Here is a 19,411-nt window from a genome sequence, read left to right as displayed (position 1 = left end):
CGTGATACATGCCATTTTGTGCATCCGGAAAATTTGGGTGATTATTTGTAAGAAAGTTCAGCATCTTTTTGGGTACGCAAAATTTAAGCACATCTTTTCCTATCTTATTAAAAACGAACTTGATTTTATGAAATAAATGTTATTTCGTATGTGGAATTAAGAAAATAAATTCAATCTAACTTTTACAAATTTTAGACACATCTAAGAAATTGACCTTTTTTTAAAAAAATAAGAGCGTTATCTGGCCTGGTACGCTGTATGTGTAGAAATGGAAAATTCAGTAAATTTTGTTCCACTAAATTTAGACACATTTTGGCCTACCTAAGAAACTGATAGTGTGCTTCACAACACATTTGCAAAAAAAAAGAAGGTTTATTAGGCACATCTACAAAATATTTAGACACATTTTGGCCTACCTAAGACACATTTAGTCATCTTTACAACCAGAAAGGCCATGGGAACACCACCACACAAAAATTAAAAAACGAATTCTAATTTTACACAAATTAGGCACGTTTCTTCCTCTTCGCCAAAAAAAAGGCACTTTTCTTCCTGCCTAAAAAATAACTTGATTTTTTAGATAAATGTGCTTACGTGTGTGAAATTGAAAGGAGGGGAAAAACTTAATATGTGATATTTAAATAATAAAAAATAAAAATGGAACGTAAAACAGTGATTGCAAATATTAAGATTAGAACGAAAAATACAGAAAAGAAAGGGAAAATGAAAACACCAAGATACAACCTCGGCCGAAGCAAGTTAGAAGTCCCAAAGCAAGTAAGCAGACACGCTTTTAAATGGGCCGAATCTGCCACACAAATGGGCTAAAACTATCGCTCAAACAAAGAGAAAAGGCGAGTAGCATTCGGCCCACGAGCAGTGCAGGCAGCCGCATCGGCAGCCCACCGGTAACTCGGATGACAAAAAAATTTAGCTGCTTGATTGACAATTTAAAAGAAGTTTGAAAATGCGTGCTATCGAAGCTTATTAGCATTGACATTGAATTCTCAACCCCCAAAAAAAAAGGTCAAACAAGAAACATGCCATTGTCTTGGTATCATAGTTAAGCACTCTGCTTCTTGAATCCCATGGCCACCTGTTGATCACCGTACCCGCTGATGCAGCAGAGCCAAGAAGATAAACCTGATATATCCACTGGGGAATTAAAAATAGCGAAACGGGAAGTTCAAGCTGGAGCCAAAATACAGTTCACGCGATACGAAGCCACACCTGTAGTCATCTCACTCGCGCGCAGTCCTTTGTTTATGTAGCGTCACCAACTCGCTGCCATCGTCGTCAGCGAGCTCCTCGAGTTCTTACATCTCATCGGCGGCACCTAGATCAGTGTTCACATTAAGCCGTAATTCCATCTACTATTCGTTAAAACCAAAGTCCGATTACATTGAATTACTGTTCACAGTGATCGGGAATCGTGCCATTGGTATGCCCATCAATGCTGCATAACCTCGGACTGTTCTCTTGGTATTTTTTTAGTGCTGCATATACGCATGGCCTATCAAGGAATTATGAGGTAATTTTAATACGTGTCAATTGCAAAAATATAAAATTATGGCCTCTTTTGAAAAAGCGATTGTTTTGGCCGCTAACACGCGCTCACATTTACGTCCGGCAGTACTCCATTTTTCTTCCCGGCTATGTAACGTTCAGCAGCATCTCAATTGTTTTTTCAGCCACAGGCACATATCCGGCAGTGTTGTCATGGACCATGGCCTCGGCTGGCTGCTTTGCAGCTGGCTGCTGCTGCTCGGCTCTCTGCCGCAGCAGCTGCAGCACGCAGCAGCTCTCTGCCGCAGCAGCCAGAAGCCGAACGCAGCAGCCAAGCGAACGAGCTGCATGTCGGCCCCTGGCGTGAAAGGTGCTATAGACATCAAGCAGTTCAAGGATGTCGTCCTTGAGCATTTTTTGCAGCGACGATCCGCCAATTCCTCCAAACGTCAAGACGCTCGAAGACTTCAGCGCATATCTTCGATACAAGACGCTCTGCCTGGTAGATGGAGAGGAACCTGACCCCTCGTTCCTCGACGCTCTGTCATTTCAGGCTACACCTTGCAGCATGACGACGACGACGACGACGATGGACAAGATGAGGGCACAAGCGGCATCAAGAATGGAGGCCCTCCCAGCACTACGGAAGAACCGTCAATGGAGTAATAATCAGGAATCGTAGTGCGGCATTGGAGATAATGAAATCCCCCGTGCCCAGGTTCAGTTTTCTACAAATATTTTGTAATTCGTCGGCATCTCTCCTGCGACATGAATAAAATAAAGAATGCCATGTGGCAAACGGTGGTTTATGGGTTTTTTACTACTGCATTCAGAACGACGTAGACCCCGTTTGGTAGGACTTCTCAAAGTGCTTCTCCACCAGTTTTTGGTGAAGCTCTACCAAAGGGTCAATTTCAAAACGGCTTCACCATCAAAACCGGGGAGAAGCCTCAAAACGGCTTACACTAGAGAGGAGAAGCCGAAAAAAGTGGCTTCACCGGCTTCTCCTCTCTCTCCGAGCATTAAGTGATCATAAAATTACATATATTACCATTGAGAAACCGTTGTACCAAACGTTTTGCAAAACGGCTTCAACTTTACTAAAAAAGCCACTCCACCAAAGAAGCCGAAGTCGAAGCCGTTTTATGAGAAGCCGAAGCTCTACCAAACGGGATCGTAATATGTGTGCAGCGGCCGACTAGATCCGGCAAAATACTGGCAAAACCTCTTTGCGTATGCACGCAACAAAATCCTCCTGCACGATTCATGCGGGTAGATCTCAGTACGACTGTATTCATATGAAAATTTTCAAAAACGGAGTCAGCACGAAACCAAGGATCCATTTTTTACTTCTCACAGCTGAAAAAGGAGCAACTCCCGTGAAACCTGGGCGGAAATCACATGCTAGCGCCACCTCATCCATCAATCCGCCCTAGAAATTGGTGTCGGATCATTATGTGATAGAATCAACCAGTACTTGCATGTGTCGATCACTTGTCCATCGGCAGGATCCAGGCAGCCACGGAAGGATGCGCGTAATTTATGGTGGAGGAAAACCCCGCACATTAAAACAGAGCAATGGGAGACGATTTTTACAGTTACGGATGAAAAACGTGGCTTTTTACTCTATGGAGCTCTGGCCGTGGCGCCGCCTACGCGTTGGATATTATTCAACTCGCAGCGAGCTAAATAGACGCGCCCTATATATATAATATATTATATAATATATATACACACACTGTATTGCTATTACGTGCCTATGCTCACCGTAGTTCCCACCCCCAGTTGCAACCCAAAAACTACATCAGTTGCAATTCTATCTTATAGAGGGTTACTAACCAGTTGCAAAGCAACAAATATGAGTTGCAATTTGTAGTATGGATATCAACTCGATGATCAACGTATATATTGATTGCAACTCGTAGCTTTTTTGAGTAATTGCAACTGATGGGTTGTAATTGGGTTTGTTTCTCTGGTGGCAACTGACATATTGCAATTGGTCGTTTCACCGGGTGTAACTGAGTTGTTCTTCTAGTTGCAACTGACGAGTTGCAACTGGTTTATTTGTCGGATTGCAACTGGGTTGTTTCTGGAGTTGTAACTGGAGGGTGTGCGCACCCTAAATAGCAAATAAGCATATACTCATTTTAGACTCACCATATATATATATATATATATATATATATATATATATTAATACTGTATTCTGTTACCAAATAACTATTCCGTACCCGAGCCAACCTAACTCACTCCGCCTCCAGCCGGCTTTTTTTTAGATTTTTTTTCTCTAGATTGAATCACAACCAATTTAGATAGTGGGTCCACTTCATCCATATTCAATTCCTGCCTATCCGCTCCCCGTCCCGTCCTCGCCACAACTCACCATCCACCCCCGTCTCCGGCCACCGCCGCCTGCCGGTGCTTGCTTGCTCCTACCCGAGCTGCTCGGCTGGGCATCGGCCTCCCCTTTCGTCGCGCCTAGCTGCCGGCGTCTACGGACTCCACTAGCCATCTGACCCCCTGTCTCCGGATGCCGCAACTCCTTGGTAGGTCACCTCCGGCCCAACCCAAGCTGCTCGGCTTCCCCCCCCCCCGGATTCAACACGCCCAGCTGCCGGCGGAGAGGGCCTCCACCACATTCAGTTGTCAGTAGCTCACCAGCAAGCCGTCATCTTCAATCCGGCATTCGTTTGACTGCCTTCCGCAGTCGATTCCGCCGGTCCTCTTCGTCGGCGAGCACACCAGCGCACCCCTGTTCTTCTCTTTAATTCGTTGCCCTTCTATTCTATCATGGAGCGCTGGCGAGTAGTGATTGTCAGATAACCTGTTAGGAGCCTGAGGAAATAGTTGAGCTAGATCGTCAAGCAGGCTTGTGGCATGGTCTCTATCAGCTCCTTGTTGATTGAAACTGAGTTGGGGCCACAAAAGTTTGAGTCTTTATTATCGAACAATCAAATATTTATATTTTACTGAATCTTGTGGTATAGAATAGCATTCTCACGGAGTAAGTATGTATATTGTAACATATTAATCAAATTGGCAGCGAACAGAGCTTTCTACGGTCAAATCAACTTAGCAGAGATTGAATGAATAGCAGCCACGATATGTGAGTTTTTATGATCGACTATAAAGACTTAAACAGTATTTGTGGTTCGACCTATCAAAATTATTTGTGGTTTGGCAAAAAAAAATATTTCATGTGATCGAAGGTTTTGGTCAATTATAAACGTTTTTATGAAATCAAATTGGCCGTGTAGCAGAGTTTTCAAAATTCCAAATAGCAGGAATGATTAGTTAATAGTTCACATATGGAATTATTTCAATTTATAAACGTCTTTATGAAATTATCACGTACGTGTTACATGTTTTTGCACCAACGTCTGAGCTTCTTGGTCCTAGCAACGTGTCTAGTCCTCGTTGGACCCATCAATCATTGTGATGTGGGCCGAGGTGCCTTTTTTTTTTGAGCCTGGGAAAACCGAACTTGGATGGCCGGTGCTTTAATACAGAGAAAACTAGACGTGAGGGGAGGGCGTGGTGCGAGGGGGCGCGAATGGCTCGGGTATTCCGTAACAGGGTACCGAATAGCGAATAACTAATTCTATGTTTATCTATAACTAGCTACAGAATAACTAAGGCTCTGAGCAACTAAAAATAAGCAACTTATTTGATTATGGAGCTGCTTATTTTTAGCCCAGGGTTGCTTATGAGGATTAAAATGTGGTCTTTACCCCGCTCTCATTTATGAGGAGTGAGAAATGGGATGGCATGTAATTATTAGGGGTAAATATGTCAAAAGCAACCTCATTTAATGCAGTTTAGCAACTCAAACCAAACACCTGTAGCTAAAAATAAGCAACTATAAATAAGCAAGTTGCTTATAATAAGCAACTCACACCAAACAGAATCTAATTCAATGATGGCCGGACCATCCGACCCAGCGCACCCACCGCTTCGGAGCTCCAGTTCCCGCACGGCTCGCCTTCCCGCTCCCCACATCCACGGCTCGCCTGTCTGCTCGGCTTTGAGGTGGGAGCGAGCTGAGCGCCGCCCGAAATGGCGCCCAATTCCATGTTCTCGGACCTCGCGACCTTTTTCCATCGCCACCAGATCCCCCGCTTCCGTCGCCGGCGTCCGTCGCCACCGGAACCCCCGCTTCCGTCTTCCGTCACTGCTTCCGTCGCCGGATTCCATCGCCCTGAGGTGAGCTGCGATGCCTCGGCCACTACCTCCCTGTCTCGTCACGGTGCAGCTCGAGCGGTGGTTACCGTCTTACTGCTAGCCCCTCCCACCGTGCGGCTGCTACCCCTGGACCACGGCGTGCGAGGATTTTATGCCGAACTGCTATACATCACGCAGCTCATCCACGGCCTGTGTGCGGACAGGAAACGGCCTGTGTGCGGACAGGAAGACATACGACAGGGACGGTGGCCGCCCGTGGCCGCGGGCACCCCAAGGCTCCCCTTCCAGTTGTGCATGTTATAGTTATTCAGAATTTCAACTTTTTTGGGGGGTGAAACAGTAGTAACTTCAAATTGGGTCAATAACAATGCAAGTAACAAAGCATGAAACTATTAGAGCAACTCCAAGAGTACGCCAAAAAATTCTTCCCCAAAACTACGTATTGGGGGTTCTTCTGAAAAAAATTTCCCCCAAAAACATATCAATCCACAGCAGATCGCTAATAAATTACCCCCAATATTTCAAAACAGGCCACGTCATTGTATTGGGCCCATCAGAAGAGACGCACGGGCGTGCAGGAATCAGGATTGGGGGAGGAACGCCAACGCTAAAATATACGCGGTGGAAGGCTATTTTTTAGCGTCGCTAAAAAATTGGGGAAGGTTTGGGTGGACTGTTGGAGTTCGTTTTTTCTCTTTTTCTCCCTAAAAAGGATATTGAAGGTAAGATTAGCAGCCTTAAAATATGTGTATCATTGTCATTTTTATGGTTTATTGTCTCCTAGAATACTCTGGACAACCATTGAAGAGCAACACTGAACTAAATTGTATCTTTTGATGGAACTGAACTAAACTGTATTACTTCCTGTTTTTTTTGCCACGTTATCCTGTTGTAACTTGTAATTAGCCACTGGCGTCACAGGACACGGAAAGTAAGCATACCATGTATATTTTTAAAAAAGAATATACAGATAGGCATATGGGATTATGACAGTGTTTCTGTTTATATATACTGAAACCAGCGAAAACGATAAACTGCCAGCTACAAGTTGTGTTTATGAGCTGAAAGGATGCCTATAGCTTTACCATCATGATGAGCCACTGTAATCCCTTTCCTAACATATTATGAGCAACCAATCAAGCCTAAGACAGCTTGCTATTTCATAACAAGGATCATGGTGTAATCTTCTTCTTAATCTGGCATAAGTTAAACACAAACATGCTATCTTTATTTTTTCACAAGTCAAGGGACTAGATGCATTCCTGTCTACTGTTTGTGTTTACGCTGAATGAAATAAATTCTCTTTTTTTCACACCACTCATTATCTTCATATGATATTCAAACGTGTCCTAATGTCTCCCATTTGATTCAGGTTTCAACAAAATCAACTGGACTTGGCGTTCTAACGAATCGGCAAGCTGATGGACGGTACAGAACCCTCGTAGTTTACCTATATCTTTTGTCCAATTTTGGGAGAAGTCACGAATTGGTTTTTGTTTCTTTGCGCTTTTCTGTGGGGTAGGGCTTTTGGTTGCATGCATATTAGAACTCGGAACATTGCAGTTGCAGTAGAATGAGAGAGTTCAGTCAGCATGTAACTGGTCATCACCAGACTATTGATGTTGTGTTCACTGCGAGACAGCACGCTCATCGTTTCAAATGAAAAATGCCGATGCGTAGTTCTATGACTTGACGGGAGTCTTATTTAGGCATCTCTGATTACTCGTTCTCTGGATGGTAACTTTGATATCGATCTATCGTAAGCACAACTTTCCGGATGCACGGCAGAGCTAATCGAGTCTGCTGTATGAGCGAGGAATATATGAGGCTAGTTTGTGGGCTGGAGCGATTCAGTTGGGCCCTGAGGCGATACTATGCACTTGTGCCTATGGGCCCAGGCCTAACAGCCCAGTTAACAGAACATTTTGGCCTCCTCGTCCTCACCTACTACGATTTCCCCGCCACGGCCCCCGTCGTCCCCGGAGTCGTCATGCCCGGCGGCATCCGGGGACGGATGCTGACTGAAGTCACCGAGGAATCCGAAGTCACGCGCTTCGTCTGCAACCCCCTCGGACCTCGGTGGCCAGCTGGTCCGCCTCCCGGACATCGACGGCACGACGAAGACCATGTGGTACTCGGACATTGGCATCCTCACTCAATCCGAGCGCCCGGATCAGCCACCTGACGAGTACGCCGTCGCCGTGCTCAGCAACGGCCAAGACCGGAGCTTCGTCATGCGGCGGTTTCTCTCGCAAACAGGAAAATGGGACAAGATAGTGGGTTTGCCGTCCCCACTCCCGCTCGCGCGCCCGATGGACATGTACATAGCCCATGAGGCGATGGCCTTCGCCGGCCGGCTGTGGTGGGTCGACGTGGCCCGCGGCGCGCTCTCCGTCGATCCGTTCAGCAACCGGACGGAGCTCCGCTTTGTCGAGCTGCGGAGGGGCAGCGTGACAGATACGTGGACCAGAAGAAGCGACGGGATATGTGCAGGTACAGGCGCATCGGCGTCAGCGAAGGGAGGATGCGCTATGCAGAGGTGTCACAGGAAGAGCCTTTCCTGCTCAGCTCGTTTACACTTGACGACGACGGCAGCTGCTGGACGCTGGAGCAGTGGCACTACGCCGACTCTGGCCGCATGAAGACCTGTGTAAGAACAAGCCGCAGATTGCTGTTGTTGACCCACTGAACGCAAGCGTCATGCATCTAACAGTTGGCAAGCAGTGTCTCTCTTTGGACATGGGCACGGGGAATTCGCTTGGGTGCACGCTGATAGGTGAAGATGATCACCGCCGAGCGGAGTATGAGCTCCTTAAACCGTGTGTGCTCCCACAGTGGCTTCAATCAAGCCAGATCCCCTCTTCAGGTTATTGTCTTTCACATGATTCATGTTTGGTACATAGATATTTTTATGCTACAATATTTCCTTTTAATTTTGCATCTTGTTGGTTGGAGGCTTGTGCATAGCAGTATCATTTTGTTCTGTAGTAAAATTAATTGATTATACTTCTGTTCAAAACTTCAAATGTATCAGTTTTATTTGCCACTTCAACTATTATATGCAGCATAGGGAACTGTATACTTCAATTTATTTTTATGTAGTAATAAAATTATTCAAGTCCTATATATGATTGAAGGAACGTTTTGGAGGAACAAGGACAATGTCAAAAGCAAGAGTTTATCGGACATTTTAGTTCGTGTAGACAGGGTCAAGAAGAATTGAAATGAAACATTGAATGGGTTACTTGGTACTCCCTGAATCTGTCTCTCAATTATTGTCATATTCATTCCTTTTCATCTTAAGGATACTGCTTGGTGACTAGTTACTGTTCACTGCCTGTATGTGTTCATTTCTTCATACCATCATTATTGAAGTGCACACTCCGAATCATGAGTGACCAGTTTATAAAATGGCTATTTTGGTTAAGAATGAACTTGAACAACAATTCCTTTTGTTAGGTCTTGTAGTGGCACTTTAGACACTACATTTTGAGGGTAGAATACACTAAACATTATCACCATCATATTCTACTTTCGAGTCTTTCAGATTGTAGTTGTTATACGAACAGCATTGCATAAATTATTAAAAAAATCCAAACTGGGCAAAATATACCAAGTAACTACGTATAGAGGCCTTAAAATGTTTGGCGGGTCATCGTTTTGATTTATTTCTCTCCTGTATGTATAATTTTTTTAATGAAAAACGAGTATAATATTATAAGCAATTAATTGAGATACCCTGTTTCTTAGAAGTGGTCTTCTTTTTCTGTTTTATGGATCAAGAAATTGAAAGAAAGTAAGCATAACGTGCATTGCTTTTTTTAAAAAAAAGCACAAAGAAGTACATGGGCTTGTACAAGACTGCTAGTATTTCTGTTTGTTTGTGAATATATTGAATCATCAGACATGGTTAAGTGAAAACTAGAAATTCTATATATAGAACACAATAATGTGTAAGAGTTTAAAGGATGCTAGCCGTGCCATCATGATGAGTCACTGCATGCCTTTCCTTTGTCCTAGAACCTATAGTAATATCACCTACACATCAAGCCTGAAATGAGGCTTGCTATTTGATAGCAAGGATCATGGTGTACTTCTGCTAAATGCCTGAATCAAGGCATGGATAAAGCATAAACATGCTATCTTTCCATTTTCACGAATAAAAGGGCTACATGGACTGTCGTTGTTTTCTCTTCAGATGATTAATAATTCCTATTTGATCCAGGTTCCGCAGAAATCAACTGACAGAGGTGTTTTAACGAACTAGGAAGGTGATGGATGGTAGCTTGCAGAACTCTCAACTGGGAAAACTCTGGAGAAGTGGGGTCTATTGGCCCTAGCAGTTTAGCTATTTGTCTTATTTCAGAAGGTTTGGAAGATGTTTTGGTTTTATCGGGCTCTTCTTTTTCGAGCGAGCGGGGAGCTTTGCTTGCACGCGCGCGTATTCAGATGATTCAGTTCAATCAGCATATAACTGCCATCACGTAACAGTGACACTATCCATGCTGTGTTCCTTGCAAGCCAGTGGGCTCAAGTTTTCCCATGAAAATGGCGCCAGAAATCTAATTTGTGCTTGTGCACCTCCTCTGTTCACTCAATTTCTGGAGATACCTCAAGATTTTTCTTTTGTTTTGCTTGCTGTTGATCAGAGGGCTAAAACGATCTCCATGAAGTGGAAAATGACTGCCAAGTTAGGTTTCTTTTCAATCGAGTATGCATTAAGCCGTAAGGCCCATTGCAATTGCCTGTCAGCCGAAGCGTTTAATGAGACCTTGTGTTACGAGATAGGGAAATTAAATTTGGAAATTGTTCCCCAAGGCTTTTTTGAACCATATATCCTTGGAACCCACTTTGCAAGATCAAATAATCATGGCTCAACTAGAGGACAAAGAGGTCAAGACTATAAAGCAAAAACTATCCCTGGGAAGGAAAAATTTTGAGTGTTTTCCGTCAGGATTGGAAGGGCGTCTTATGGTTTGATGACCGTTGTTGACAACAAAATCCGTAAAATCCCATAAGATCCAGAGTGAGAGATAGCCGGCTGCAAGCATCCATACAGACTATGATCGGCAAGTTTCTGGTGGCTAGAGTATCTTTCAGCAGCAGTTCAAACAATGGCCTATTCAGAGATATTTTTTGCTAGCCGATTGACCGTTCGTTCAAGAGAAGTCCAAACCTCCATTATTGTTTTTGATCCAACGTGCACAAAGCTATTAGACGTGGAGGCTGGAACGCGCCCGCAATCCACTCGGCCTCTTGCCGCCAGTACGCGATCGGGGAGGGCGGCGGGATCCACGGCGGCGGCACCATGAAGTGCTCCGCCGCCGTCCGCGGGTGCGCGTCGTTCAGCTCCTTGGGGCCGATGAACGCCACGAACGCTGCCGAGAAGATGAAGAACAGCGCGCACGGCACCCAATGCTCGTCGGCGATGGGCGGGAGCCAGTGGTGCGCGAAGTCGACGATGACTCAGTCAGGCCTCCTGCCGTGCCCTTCCCCGGTCTCCTCCCCGCAGGCCGCGGTGAGGAAACCGGCGAAAGGCGCGGCGAGGCCATCGAAGGCGATCTTGAGCAGCTCGACCTTCTCAGGCGGGACATCGGACGTAGCTTCCGCGCCGTCCCGGAGGCCGTCGACGGCCGGCAGTGGCAGGGACACGAAGCGGATGTACGGGGAGAGCTCCGGCGGGACGGGCCTGGTCCTGGCGACGTCCCTCGGGGTGGAGAGGAAGGTGACGATGTGGCCGCGCCTCGCCAGCTGCTGGGCGAGCTCGAGGAAGGGGACGATGTGGCCGAAGGCGAGCCATGGGAACACCACCACGTGAAGAGCATCTTTTTCATTCATATCTATCTGTCAGTATGTTCTTGTGTTTAATTAGTTTTGTGCAAGGAGCATGACTGTACAGTAGTTTTGGCTATCAGGTTTTTATGGAGCAAACCCTCATCTACAGTTCTTCTATAACCAGGTGCATGCAAGTGACGGAGGCTTCTCACCTTGGCCAGTTTTCATCTTTTCGATTCGTCAGGCGTATGAGCTTAGGTTGTAGGCTGTTGCCATATGGTTTTGATTTTTGTTAATCCGTTTTCTTCTCTTTATTTTTATGTGCTCATCTGATGTGGCATTTCAGTTGGATTATTGTTTGGCAGGAGAGGATCACAGAAGAACTGCACTCAGTTAATGCCTGCTAACTGAGAAAGATGCTGAACGGCAGCAGAACTAGAGGTTTTGCTTGAAGTCTGGAGGCTGGTTTGCACATTGTTTATATAAACGTGACTAATTCACAATGGGGGTTTTTATATTGTCGTTTTTGCTTTCCCTTTCACTCTTATTCATATAGTTGTTGCTGCATCTTATTGTTAGATGGAGTGCTCGGTGCGTGCTGGCAAGCGGAGTACCGAACTACAGACTTATATCCTAGAAAACTCCAGCTGATTGCCTCATCTTTGTTTGGCTCATGAAGAGCTGCTTGGGCTTTGCTACGAAGAAGTCTAATTAATGCCATCTTGGTCCTGTCAAGTGTCGTGGAGCAAGGATCCCTTCCCCTTGTCCTGTCATGCTTTAATTATTGGCACTTATTTTTATAATTTTCCAAGTCTGTTGGGTGGCCAAAAGTTTTAATCACGTAAGTGTGCAAGCAGATGTGATAATATTTTAGTAGTGATTGTCAGATAACCTGTCAGGAGCTTGAGGAAATAGTTGAGCTAGGTCGTCAAGCAGGCTTGTGCCATGGTCTCTATCAGCTCCTTGTTGGCGGCAGCGAACGCGGGAGGAAGATGACGGCGACACTGCTGGCACGTCATCGAGCGCCTTCAGGCGACAACGGGTGAATTTGTTACATATGCGACATATAGGGTGTGATTGGTTGGTCGGACGTACCCGGAACCGGGCTCCCGGCGTGCAATACAGGCATGATTGGTTTCCTGGGCCTTCCGCTGGGCCTGGTTCGCCGGATGCAAAAACACCCTGGGAGCCTGGCTCCCGTGGTGCGGCCGATTCGACCTTCTCCCCAGAGCCAGGCTCCGCGGGTGCGGCGGCGCGTGCAAGGCGAGCGCGCGGCGGGCGAAAAAGCTTCCGCGCGTGCACGCGGGAAGCTTTGGCGCCTTCGCTAGGGTTACCGGGCGATTTCGCGCCATTCCGCGGGCATAAATGTCGACCCCGACCCTTCCCCTTCCCCTTCCCTCTCGCGCAGATTTGTTCCTCCACCAGCGGCTCGCAGGTTAGGGTTCCAACCTTGTCCCCTGTCGTTGTTGTTTCTGATCTCCGGAGGCCTGATCTACCACCCCCATGACTTTTTTTTGGTTCGCAGGTTCGAGTTGTTGACGGATCTGTTGGGCCAGGCAAGTTTTTTTGCATCCTTTGTTCGGATTTCGTCAAAACCGTAACCCTAGGGTTTGATGATCCCACTGACCGGTCCTTTTCTTATGTGACACACGCAGTCCCCCACTGGATCTGAGTTCTTCGGTTGTTCCTAGGTACGATTCTTGAGTTGAAGGACCCGATCTGATTTCTTTAGTGGTTCGTATGTACTTTTTTGAAGTTTCCGCACCCGATCTAAAATAAGAAGTTCTGTTCTGAGTGATTATTATTTTTGTTTGTTTGCTAGGTTTCCCGAGCAGACCCCTCCTCCTCCGGACGCCGCTGATTTGTTCGTGGTTCGGTTGCGGAGCTGAGTTCCCCGTCCTCTGATACGCTGTTCTCCCTGTTGCTGTTTTTGCGGTAAAATATCCTAGCCCTTGCCCCTCTGTGCATGCGCATGGTATCCTAAAACCATGCTGTCGATGGTTAATAGGAGGTTGAAATGATTGGTACCAGTGTTGTTTGATATGTGAGCATACTCTGAGCACACTTGTTCATGATGTTGATGCGTGTATATGGATAGGACCATGTTTTCCATGTGAATGATATGTTTTTAGATTGGTCTGAGCATTGTTGTTCATGTCAATGATGACTACTATGTTGATCTTATTATTGTTGTCCATGTCACTGATGTTTTACAATAGTCATCTGAGGCATGTTCTCTGCTGTCAGTGATGTTTTCATATATTGACCTGAGCCTTGTTGTCCTTGTCAATGATGTGTTTAGATACTGATCTCAGCCTTGTTGTCCATGCCTGTGATGTTTATACATTTAGATCTGAGCTTCTGTTGTCCATGCCAGTGATGTTTATACATTTATGTGAGCTTCTGTTGCCCATGCCAGTGATGTGTTTATATGTAGTTCTGAGGATCTGTTGCCCATGTCAGTGACCCTTGTTTTTGCATGTTATTCATATAGATGGGTCTTGAAGACAAGAGACGCATGCTTATTATTCATGCAGCTGCTCTAGTGGCTGTCATGTATGCATTCTTCCTGAATAGGCTTAGGCTGGCTAAACCCTCACGTCCGCAGATTAGTTATGCCCCAATGAGTGCTATGGACGAGGAAAGGCAAAAAAATTTGGACAGAATATATAACTGTAGATGTAGAGTGTGTAAACCTGCTTCGCATGAGAAGAGCCCCTTTCTTTAGGCTATGTAATTTGCTTAGGGGCAGGGACTTGCTTAGAGATACCATACATAGCAGTGTAGAAGAGCAAGTTGCTATGTTTCTCCATGTTGTTGGGCATAACCAAAGGTTTAGAGTTATCCATCAAAGTTGGAGGAGATCTGTAGAGACAGTAAGTAGACATTTCAAAGAGGTGTTGTATGCAATTGGTGAACTTAGGCATGAGATCATTAAGGCTCCATCAACTGAGACACCTCTTAAGATTACAAACAGCTCAAGATGGTACCCATATTTCAAGGTAACACATTAGTATCCTTATGACAGACATAATGCATAATTGAGTAAAATTTTTGTAGATGATTGTGTTGTTGGGTTTATGTAGGATTGTGTTGGGGCTATAGATGGCACTCACATCTATGCTAGAGTCCCAGTAGATGCAATCAACATTAGGGGGAGGAAACACTATACAACTCAAAATGTCCTAGGCCGCAGTGGACTTTGATTGAAGTTCACTTATGTGTTGGCTAGCTGGGAGGGTTTCTGCACATGATGCCCACCATTCTAGCAGATGCACTAGAGAGAGAGGATGGTTTAAGGATTCCCAGAAGGTAATGAAATAAATTAGTTCCTTAAACCTAGTTACAAACTAGTTGACTGTAGGACTAATACCTGTTTTATAATCTTTCTAGGGAAGTTCTATCTGGTAGATGCTGGATATGCATGCCGTCCTGGATTCCTACCTCCTTACAGGGTACTAGATATCATCTTAATGAGTTTGGTGGTAGAAATTACCCAACCAATCCAAGGGAGCTGTTCAATTTGAGGCATTCTAGTCTGTGTGTTACGGTTGAAAGGGCTTTTGGGGCTTTAAAAAATAGATTTCGCATTATTGACAACAAACCTTTTCATCCATTCAAGACACAAGTGAAGTTGGTCCTTGCTTGTTGCATTTTACATAATTGGATTCTGGGGCATGGACCTGATGAGGTTATTCCTCTTGAGTCCACATGGGAGCCTAATTCTGTTAATGGACATGGGGTCCCTGTTGATGACAATGCAGCTTGGGCTTCTGTTAGAGATGAATGGGCTAATGAAATGTGGGCTAGTAGGGGTAATGCACATTTGTAGACATTGGAGAACTTTGCTAGGGTGTTGTAATGTTTCTGTTCCCTTTGTACCTTGAACCATTGGACAACTGGTCTATGATGTTATGTTATTCCTGTTTCTTTCTCACTTTGAGGCTTGGGCAACAATGCTATGATGTTATGTTATTCCTGTTTCTTTCTCACTTTGAGGCTTGGACAACAATGCCATGATGATCTGTTATTCCTGTTTGTTTCTCACATTGAGGCTTGGGCAACAATGCGATGATGATATTTTTTCCTGTTTCTTTCTCAAATTGAGGCTTGGACAACAATGCCATAATGATCTTTTTTCCTGTTTCTTCCTCACTTTGAGGCTTGGACAACAATGCTATGATGATCTATTATTCCTTAATACCTTTCTCACTTTTAGGCTTGGACAAGTGTGCAGTGATGATATATGCATTCTATTACTTATCCATGAGGCTTTGGGCTATATGCATTGTTCTATACTTATTGTGCATACATGAGGCTTTGGGCTGTATGCAATGATGTTTTACTAGTTCCTGAGGCAATGGGCAACATGCAATGATGTTTACTAGGACATGGCACAAGTGAATGGTCAGTTTGACCTGCTGGAGGAACTTGAGGCTGCTGAGGTTGTTGCCCAAGCTGCCATCCATGCTGGTGGCCAGGCTGCCGCAGCTGCTGGTGGCCAGGCTGCAGCTCAACCTGCTGCCCAGGCTGCACCTGAAGCTGCTGGCTAGGCTGCCGTAGCTGCTGGAGGTCTGGTTGCAGGTGTTGGTGGTGCTGGGCAGCAACCCAGGGCTGCTATGAGGTGGACTAATGTGATGTCTGCATTTCTGCTTCGCCGCTTCTGTCAACTTATCTCTACTGGTGTGAGAACTGACAAGGGGTTCAAGGAAGTGCACTTGAACCAAGTTGCCAAGAGTGTGGTTGAGTTCTCAGGGCTTGAGGTCACAGGGACTCAGGTATACAACCATTTGAGGAAGTGGAGACAGAGGTGGGTCAGGGTGATCAAACTGAGAGAACTGAGTGGTGCACTGTGGGATGATGACAACTTCATGATCACTTTGGAGGATGAGCACTACAAGGGCCATGTGCAGGTAATGTTATGTTTACTAATCCTTCTGTTGACTACTATGTATACATTTATCTGAGCATCTGTTATCAACTAATACCATCTGTTGTTTGCATTTCAGGCACACCCAAAGGATGCTGAACTGTTGAACAAGCCCATTGAGAACTACCAGCAGATGGAGGTGATCTTTGGGAATGGGTTGGCAACAGGGAAATATGCTATGGGATCCAGTGAACCTTTGGGGTCCCCTTCTGACTTTGCAGATTCAGAGAATGACCACATTAAGGTGGATGATATGGCAGGGAAGTGTCAAGCTGCTGGTCCTCTTGGTTCAGAAGGAGGGAACAAGAGGAAGAGGTCCATGCTTAGTGAGGGGGACATTTTGGTGATGACTGGGATGACTGATGCTGTGAACAATGTTGCCAATGCCATTATTCAGACCAAGGTAGAGGATGTGCACCCTGATCTCTATGATGCTATCATGTTCATGCCTGGTTTCACTGATGAAGAACTGATGGCTGCCTATGAACACCTTCTTGGCAACAAGGCTCATGGTACTTCTTTTGTCAAGATGAATGATTCTCACAGGGTGCTGTGGTTGAAGACCTACTTGGCAAAGCACTTCTACATGCACTGAGGCTCTTGTGCAGAGGCCTACTTTTGTGCAGTGACTATTCTTTTGTGCAGTGACTGCTGATCAGATGGTGGCTTGTTTTTGTGCATGAGTCTCCTGGTCCACTCCTTCATTCTTTTGTGCAGTGACTGCTGATCAGATGGTGGCTTGTTTTTGTGCATGAGCCTCCTGGTCCACTCCTTCATTCTTTTGTGTAGTCAGGCTGACCCTGTTCTGTTGATAGCCTCCTGGTAGATGATTAGTGACTGAACTCTATGATGCTTCAGATGTGATGACTGTCTGACTGGTCATGACTGAGCATATGCCCATTGCCTATGATGCTGCTGTGTTGATGAATGAGCATATGCCCATTGCCTATGATGTTGCTGTTGCTTTATTGTTATTTTGATTCTGAGCATATGCCCATTGCCTATGAGGTTGCTGTTGATTTATTATTATTTTCATTCTGAGCATATGCCCATTGCCTATGATGGTGCTCTACTGGCTGCCCTTGCTTTGTTGCTTTCATGTCATGCCATATGCCCAACTGGTGTGATAAGTTCATGTTACTCAGGGCATATGGCTCCTGATTTGTGCAGGTACTTGTGCTGCCTTGTCAATGTTGCTGTTGTTTTGATTCACCTCAATTATGTCCTAATTCCTGTTATTTTCGTACATGCTTTGATCTGATTCATACTATGAGCATATGCCATTTGCCAATGATAAGTTCTTTCATGTTGTATAGCTTCTGTTGTCCTCATTACTGTCATTTTGGTACCTACTTGCATATAATTCAGAATTTGAGGTCATTGACCTTTTATCATGATCAGTACATTCCTGATTCAGTCATTTTCCTATTTCCTTTAATCTGGTCCACAATATGCGCAATAGCCCTTTGCTAAATGATCTCTCATGTTAGTTATCTGAAATGGAGCACTTCTTGTCAGGTTATTTGTAAGCCCAATGATAATGTGATCTGTGCTAATTTCTGTCATTTTCCTATTTCCTTTAATCTTTTCCTGAAGCTGAGCATTAGCCCTTTGCCAATGATTTGTCATTTCTGTTATCTCAAATTGAGCACTTGTTGTCAGGTTATTTGTAAAGCCAATGGTACTTTGTTCTGTGCTAATTGCTGTCATTTTGCTCTTTCCTTTAATCTGCTCCTGAATCTGAGCATTAGCCCTTTGCCAATGATCTGTCATTTTTGTTATCTGAAATTGAGCACTTGTTGTCAGGTTATTTGTAAGGACAATGGTACTTTGTTCTGTGTTAATTGCTGTCATTTTGCTCTTTCCTTTAATCTGCTCCTGAATCTGAGCATTAGCCCTTTGCCAATGATCTGTCATTTTTGTTATCTGAAATTGAGCACTTGTTGTCAGGTTATTTGTAAGGACAATGGTACTTTGTTCTGTGCTAATTGCTGTCATTTTGCTCTTTCCTTTATTCTGCTCCTGAATCTGAGCATTAGCCCTTTGCCAATGATATGTCATTTCTGTTATCTGAAATTGAGCACTTGTTGTCAGGTTATTTGTAAGGCCAATGATACTTTGTTTTGTCCATTTTTTAGAACACATGGCGTGGTACGTTGTCACTGTTGGTCGTCAAACTGGAGTCTACTGCAGTTGGGAGGCTTGCCATGATCAGATGAATGGATTCAAGGAGCATGCTACAAGAAGTACAAGACCAAAGACGAAGCGATGCAAGCTTTTCATGGTGCCAAATTTCAACCTACTGAGCTACCGGCGCAACCTCAACCTATTATCAACAATGCTCAATGGAACTGTAAATATATGTTCATGTTGTTAGAGGCTTTAATTATCTTAGTTCAAGCTGTAATAATTGTAGTTTTAGTTTCAAAGTCTAAGTAATTTTAGTTTAGTTACAAATTGTACTTTCCTCATAAACTTTGTTCAGCTAGGTAACTTCACCTCCTCAATGCAAGTGGTGATTTGAACTGTCTCTATGCGACCAACCAAACAGCGTCTGTTTTTTGAATTTCAGATTCGTACGTGCAACCAATCACCGTATCTTCGCAGTCTGGTTCAACTCAAACGTCAACCAAACACGACCCCATTGCATCCCCAGATCCCGGTTCCGGCCGGCCAGGTTCTCTGGTGCGAGCCAAGCTCCTCAGTGAAGACAACCAATCACACCCATACCCGCTGCGAGCACTGCTAGGGTGGCTGTGGCGGTGGCGGCAGCAGCGACGTTATAGTCAATAAATTTACTTTGTTCCAGCTGCTTATTTTTAGCACATGTCACATTGAATATTTAGATACTAATTAGAAGTATTAAACGTACATTATCTACAAAACTCATTACACAGTTGGAGGCTAAACAGCGAGACGAATCTATTAAGCCTAATTAGTCTATGATTTGACAATGTGTTGCTAAACATTTGCTAATGATGGATTAATTAGATTTAATAGATTCGTCTCGCCGTTTAG

General features: G+C 44.8%; 1 protein-coding gene across 1 annotated transcript; it reads right to left on the bottom strand.

Moving 5' to 3' along the window:
* Positions 1-10,596: 10,596 nt before the first annotated feature.
* Positions 10,597-12,102, bottom strand: LOC105913716 (putative UDP-rhamnose:rhamnosyltransferase 1). The gene has a single exon (XM_022824157.1). The coding sequence runs from the start codon at positions 11,524-11,526 to the stop codon at positions 11,155-11,157; it is 372 nt and encodes a 123-aa protein (XP_022679892.1). The 5' UTR covers positions 11,527-12,102; the 3' UTR covers positions 10,597-11,154.
* Positions 12,103-19,411: the final 7,309 nt, after the last annotated feature.

Source organism: Setaria italica, chromosome II, assembly GCF_000263155.2.
Source record: "Setaria italica strain Yugu1 chromosome II, Setaria_italica_v2.0, whole genome shotgun sequence".
Classification (NCBI taxonomy): domain Eukaryota; kingdom Viridiplantae; phylum Streptophyta; class Magnoliopsida; order Poales; family Poaceae; genus Setaria; species Setaria italica.
This window is presented reverse-complemented; position numbering and strand designations above follow the sequence as displayed.

Coding starts and splice junctions, on each gene's coding strand:
- LOC105913716 (XM_022824157.1), bottom strand. CDS start 11,526: ATGAATGAAAAAGATGCTCTTCACGTGGTGGTGTTCCCATGGCTCGCC.